This window comes from Calonectris borealis, chromosome 1 (assembly GCF_964195595.1).
Source record: "Calonectris borealis chromosome 1, bCalBor7.hap1.2, whole genome shotgun sequence".
Classification (NCBI taxonomy): domain Eukaryota; kingdom Metazoa; phylum Chordata; class Aves; order Procellariiformes; family Procellariidae; genus Calonectris; species Calonectris borealis.
In genome coordinates this window covers 37,955,772-37,962,453 of record NC_134312.1, presented here as the reverse complement: position 1 = coordinate 37,962,453, position 6,682 = coordinate 37,955,772, and the positions used below count along the sequence as shown (strand labels likewise).

The 6,682-nt window shown below is 44.3% G+C and overlaps 1 protein-coding gene across 3 annotated transcripts in view; it reads right to left on the bottom strand.

The window, feature by feature from the left end:
• Positions 1-1,111: 1,111 nt before the first annotated feature.
• SRGAP1 (SLIT-ROBO Rho GTPase activating protein 1) overlaps positions 1,112-6,682 on the bottom strand; it is a 153,835-nt gene continuing 148,264 nt past the window's right edge. For 2 of the 3 annotated variants that reach the window (XR_012673467.1, XM_075148809.1), the window contains 4 exons: positions 4,784-4,964; positions 4,061-4,195; positions 3,589-3,934; positions 1,112-1,788 (listed from right to left, as the gene is read on the bottom strand). Coding sequence is in view for 2 of the 3 variants with exons in the window: in XM_075148809.1 (XP_075004910.1) it covers positions 1,411-1,788; positions 3,589-3,934; positions 4,061-4,195; positions 4,784-4,964 (1,040 nt within the window). In the remaining variant the exon portion in view is untranslated. The remainder of the gene's footprint in view (positions 1,789-3,588; positions 3,935-4,060; positions 4,196-4,783; positions 4,965-6,682) is intronic. The other variant, XM_075148824.1, reaches the window with a different exon arrangement.

Here is a 6,682-nt window from a genome sequence, read left to right as displayed (position 1 = left end):
TCCTGTAGGTGGACCACAACGGATTTTTTTTTCCCCGTCTTCTTCACGGAAACTTATTTTATGGATTGGATGTTGGAAAATATATTCACAGAAATAATATTATGGCTTACTGTGGCAATGTGCAAAACAGCTGTACATTTAGTTCACGCCTAACAAAGTTTAACAACAGAGCGCTAAGCAAAGTTGACAGTTGTCACTCACACAGACATAAGAAAGGTACTGATTTCTGTTATTTAAAAAAAAGGGGGAAGGGGGGGAAAGTGGTTACGGAAAACTTTAGTCAGCTTGAATCTAGGCGGTAGAAACTCGGCTGTCTGTCCTGCGACTGACCCCTGCATGGCTGGCAGTCCCTCTGCAGGGTCCCTGTCCTGCTGCCGTCAGCACAACCGAGGACGTGCGCAGTGCCTGCGCTGTGCAAGGCAGCCAGCGGAGCTAGGTCAGCTCGCAACTCCGACTATTACAACTCAAATCATGTCTTTAATCGGACACCGAGCAGTAAAGGCAATGGGATACTTTGCTGAATTTCTGTGTAGTTGATCCTTTTAATTGCCTATCAGCCTGCCTAATGGACCAACAGATTCACGTACTCCCCAGAGCCTGGCTCGCTCAACTATGAACTTTAAATGAAGTTAGCTTTTGTGAAAAACGTAGTATCAGGGAATGAAGGTCTAGCTTCATGGGAAAAGGTACGCTGTTACAGAGGACAGCAAAAGGATTTTCTAGATACTATCCCGGAGGTGTGCTTTAGCTGTGACCTGGAATGCTGCTTTTTATCGGTGAGAGCAATGTGATCTCCAGATCCATCCAGCAATTGTCTCTCGTGAGACTGCCAACAAGAAAGCTAAAACTCGGTGCCAATTGTGAGAGTTGTGAGGGTTTGGTGGATTTTTTTGGTGTGTCTTAAATAAGAAATGTGGCCTGAGATGACTTAGACATTCCACACAGACACTTAATCCTCACATGCTAGATTTCAGCTCTTACTAACCTGCTTGAGATTTGGTTTAGTGACCCAGAAATAAGAGGTCCCCCTGCCCCTGCCCCCCCGCCCCTTAGTTTTGTGCAGGATCTGGTATTACGGTACGACTGTGAAGTATGGTACAACGTGGCAAGCTGTTTGTGATCCGTGTTGTTTTTATTACAAATGGTGCAGCATCAAGTTTTCAAGTAAGTCTATGTTTGTTTTTTAAAACGATGCACAATTGTCCAGTTTTTCTTTTAATTGAAACCATACAAAATACAAATGCCCATGTTAATGTAGCTAGTTTCAGACAATACATTCAAAAACACTGAAAAACAAAGCCTCTCCAGTTACAAACATGAACAAACGATGTTATGGAGCCCTGACTTCTATCGTTAATCCATCCCTTCCCCTAGCATACCCAAGCCGGGCACTGTGGGTGGCTGAGCTGTCTACATTGTGCAAGATTTGTCGGCTGGACCCTGGGAAGGAGGGGAAGGCCCTATGCTAGGATTTGTTTTTGGAAGAACAATAGGTTTTGGCCTAAGAGCAGGAGGTTTCAGCTGCACTCCCATTCTAGGGGCCACCATGGGCTTGAAAGTACTCATGGTGTCACTGGAAGAACTAGTGCTACGGCGGATCTGAGGCTCGGAGCTCCTTAAAACGACGCTGTGGAGAGGGCTGAGCGACTCCGTGGAGGTGGCAGGGGTGGGGGTATTTTTCATTTGTTCCAAGGTGTCCAACACGACATCAGGGGCATGCTTCGCCGAGCTCTGCCGCTCCAGCTCACGGAGCTCGTTCAGCGCCGTGTTCATCGTCTCCTCGATGTCCTGGGTCAGAGCACAGAGAGAGCGGCACGTCATTTGAATTGCTACTGAACGCAATTCAGGAGGAGCAGGAAGAGGGGGCGAAAAATGCATGAGTTAATTTGCCAACCACCCTCTCTTTAACAAGTACTATAGTGCTAAAGCCAATTTCCACCAGATTTATTTGAAAGACACTATGATTGACAAGATGGCAGTTTTGGCAGGACTTCACAAATATTTAACCTGTTCACATGAGAGAGTCAAAATGCGTCTAAAAAATTTTAAAAAGCAATTAAACTAAAACCTGAAAGCCATTTTACTAAGTGATTGTCAGGACATGGATATTTGCTTAGCAGCATTTTTAATTATGAATATTTCTCTCATCTCTTGGCTACTGACAGCTGTAAAGATTTTAGTCCATTTGCTACCTCTTAGCTGACTGCTCCCCTCATCTAGTGCCGCAGGTGTTCAGGATCTGTATTCCCTCACAGGGGATTATAAATCAGGTTTTGTAAGGAAATAAGGCTTGTTTGTCTATCAGCTCTTCTCTCCTCCTGTTTCTCTGAGTTAAATTTTAAGCAGAAAAAAACCTGCAAGATATTGTTCAGTGAGCTTACCTAGGAAATTATTTTTTTCATCAGGATTTCTGGCACAAATGCTAAAAGAATGCACCAAGACACTAGTTCACTATTTTTCAGTGGTATTGAGATAGAACTGAGGTTAAGTATCTGGTGTTCCCTGCTTGCTTACAGTAACTTTCATGCAGTTTAATCAAAGTTTGGGTTCTCTCACTGCCAAATGATCACTAGTCTATGCATCAAAAAAAATAGCTTAAACCAAACAGCACTGTGTGTGGTTCCAGGAAAGTAAATAAATAACTTACAGTAAAATAAAACAGTAACATTTACACTTTCTAACTCTCTAAATACACGGTTTAGCTTTCTGACCCAAGCATGACAGTCCCTTCTATTCCTCGTTGGAAGCAGAGTCTGAAAGCAAGCATCACCAGTACATTAAATTTTAAAACATGAGTGCCAGCGTTATTGTAAAATACTTTTGCAATCATATTGTACCCTCAGGGTGCCCCTAGTAATCATGTCATACTACCTAGACAAAACGCGAGTTCTGAAGACAGCAGTATCTATTTGCTCAGGAGCTGTTACCAGCTCAGTACAACAGAACAATTTGACGACCAGGGTGCTCCCTATTCCACCCTTCTCACCTCTTCACTGCCAGGAATGAGGCTGGTGAGTGTTCGCACAGCGATAAGATGGCCCACGATTTGTGCAGGTGCAATGTCTTGCACATCATGTTCTTAGCACAACTACAAGCATCAAATCAACACACAGTATGAACTATACGAAAACTACGTAAAATGCACATGGATTGTAAATATTTCCTTTGAATGGCAATGGTCGCTACTAACCAGTCAGAGCACTTTTCTGCAAAGCATAATACCGAGAAATAATTGAACACTAATTACATGCAAGTTAGAATAGGCCAGCCTTCATCAGAGCACGCAGATTTACATAGCTGTTGTAATCTTATACTATCCTAGTGTTCTGGGTGGCAGAGGCAATTTCATTATGGTTTAACAGGTAATAATTTCTTTTTATTGCTACTGCAATGTCTGCTCCCTCTTGTGTTTCTTCTATCCCGGATCCCTTAATGCAGCTTCTTTCACATGCACTCTGTTTGAAAAGCTAAGCAGGCTATTCTCCTGCACGCACACTCCTACCAGTGTACGTGCTCTGCGCTATGCTATTCACTGAGACTTGCTCCTCAGAAAATCAGAGAGTGACATAAAATAAAAAAGACACAAACCTGAGCTATTGACTCTGGGTCCAGTGGTTTATGGTCATTGAAACCTGTGTACTGACCCGATGATGTAGATCTTCTAATTGGAGGGCTATCAATCTTCTTTAGAGAATCGTGCCTACTGATGTTGGTGAGACTGCCATGTCCAGGCCTACGCCTCCTTTCAGGGCTGTCGGCATTGAGGTTGCGATTTTGAAGGAGGGCTCTGGGACTGCAGTGAGTTGCCAGGTTGGGGGAACCTAGCTCCATGGAAGAGTTGGAAAGAGGGTGAGGTGGGTGTACGGGGCAGTGACCGTCACTGCTTCTGCCGGGGCGTCTTAGAGGAGGTGGAGGTTCTGATCTCTTTCTTTGCCTGCACCAATGAAGAAGTGGTTATAGGACAAGTTGTAGTGACCCACCACAAGCACATGGTGAAGTAATTGCTGTGTTAACTGAGCTGTAAACAGTACTACTGAAAACATGCTATGCTCAAGCTTACCTTCCTAAATACACGTCAGAGTGACGGTCAGTGGGAGAGTTCATGTCCTTTGATGACGACTTGTCCTCAGTTATGGGTCCGCTGCTGGCCTCACTGTCTGCTTTTTGGCTCAGTGTATCTGAGAAAGTATCATCCCTGAACAGAACACACATGGTGAGATGAGCAGTCAGTGAGTTAGGTGTGACAGAGAGCATCTTGGCACTCCCAGATTTTAATCCCCTTAAGAAAATTGTTGTAATGCATGTTGTAATGCACTACAGCCCCTCCATGTCTCCAAAATTGCTTATACTCCTTCTGTTTACTGAGCTCTTTACATTTTGACTGTAATCGTTCTGTAAACAAGAACTTTGTCTTCCTTGGCAAAGCACATGCTTAATACTGTAAAAGAAGAAGAGTTCAGGGCTGCATTCTCCAGCCCTTGCTATTCTGAAGTTAAATGTCAGCAAATGTTACAAAGAGATAGTCAAATTAAAATAGGTGCAGCAGCATCTGTCTCTTAACGTACTGAGAACATATCCATAAACAAAGTAGCTTAGCCTAGTAGTAGTTTTTGATTAAGAGCTGTCAATTCAGGGCAATGAAGAGAGAGACATCCTGCACAGAAGGCTAACGTTTAATCTATCTGAGCCTTCAAACCACTGTCCTGTTTGGAAATCACTTTGTTAATTGCTTCAGCATGTCTTACACCCCACCAAGAACCTAGTCACACCAGACGCTGCTTACATATCCTGCACCACTATGTACTGGTGAGGGACAAGGCCATCAATTCCGTTGTGCCTTCCTTCCCACCAGTCTTCAGATGCTCGGTGATAGAGCAGAAGGGAAGCTCCTTTCTTGAAAGAGAGTTCTCGTGCAGATCTTCCAACGTAGTCAAACTTGGCTATAGCTTCTATGGGCTCACACTCTGTGTAGGGAGGGAAGAAGAACGGGTATCAGATTCCATACCAGCTTATCTGCTCATTTTGGTTTCATAAAACCCATTTATTGCATTTTCTCAGTGCTCATTCTTATTGAGCAGAGCTGACAGAAATCAGGTCAGCTAAGACAGACTTCAGGCAGTAGTTATAATATGTGCCTTACAAAGAAACATAATCAATCTGTGCCCCAAGTGTGAAACATCTGGGTTGCTTTGCAAGCTGCAGAAAACATAACCGCATACTCAAATGTTACAATAGCTGCTGCTGGGAGAGAGGTCTCTGCCTCCTGCTGCAAGGGCTCCTTCATGGCTGGGGAGTGGGATGGAGGCCAGGCAACGAAGACCTCCGAAAATAAGATGAACAAACCCAGATGAATAATCAGAGGCCTGAGGAAGCAGTGTGATAAAGGAAAAGCAAACCGGTGTGCCTTTAACACCCGCAGCGGCAAAGGAAGGAAGACAGGATTTCTCTGTGCACGAGTAAGGATGCTCTGCCTAATTGGGCTATGAGGTTTCTGTCTTTTACGTGACAAGTGTGCAGATCTAGTGAAAACCTAGTGTTTTACACTACATGGAAGCCTAGTGCTTTAATCTGCTTCCTTAACACCCTTTTTGAGTGAGGCAGACGGCTCCAGACCGCCTAAGGATGACTCCTCCGCAGGGGCAGTCCCTGTGTGGCCCGAAGTCGCCTAAGGCAGCTCTGCCAGCTCCAACATCCCGAGTTCCTCTGGTTTCTGCAGGGGAGGCTGGTATTTTCAGTCAGACACTGGTTACAGCAGTCCTGGCTCATCTTCTGTCAGTATGCTGGTAAATTCAGCCTTACACTGGTGGTGGACTCCATCCTGTAACCTATGCTTGGGTTGGAAACCTACTGATGGCAGTGAAGGGCCCCTGCTGAATGTCTGCCTGCAGGTATTTTCAGAGCTGTGCCCGGACATCAGTGAAACAGCTGTGATTTTAACAACCTCTAGTTTCTTCTGCACAAAACCAAAAGCACCTGAGCTCAAACACATCAAAATTCGTCACCACAGTTTCAAAACACAAAGAAAAACCTGCAAAGTACAGGTTTCAAAATCACACACTTTGTTGACTCCGATAACTCAGAGTCCCCGAAATGACAAATTTCTTTACATAATTAGAGCAATATTTAGATGGAAATTAACATCTGGGCTAACGACTAGCATAGCAACTTTCTGTCTGGTGCAAATTAAAATCGCTGAGGTTGTAATTCCCCAAAGAACCAGGATGGTAATAAAAGCCACGGTCCCTTTATGACAACATTTTGTGCAGGAATGTCTTTTTAAAATTAACTTCATCCTGCAGCAGGAAAACATAATGATAGCGCCTTTATTGAGGTTATAGTTTGCAGCTGGTTTTTTTAATAACTTGCCCAGCCTGCAGAAGGCTGTCCTGTCGTTTGCTGCTTCTGCAGTCACACTAAGAGCTCCCGTCAGTGACGAACTGCGGGGTGTTAGGAGTTACAAACCCAGAAACTTCCCAGAGATGGCATACAGTGGTATGGGGAATTCACTGTTACAAATGCAAAAGTAATGTACGCTGGCAGAAATGACTTCGATTATGTAAACAGAAATAAGAATCTAGCAATAACAGCATTAATTCCTGAAAATGCATCGCTACCGGATGGCTTGCTGGCAGGCATTCTCTGGTGGGTGGGTGGGGGGTGATATGTTCTGGAAAACTGGGAA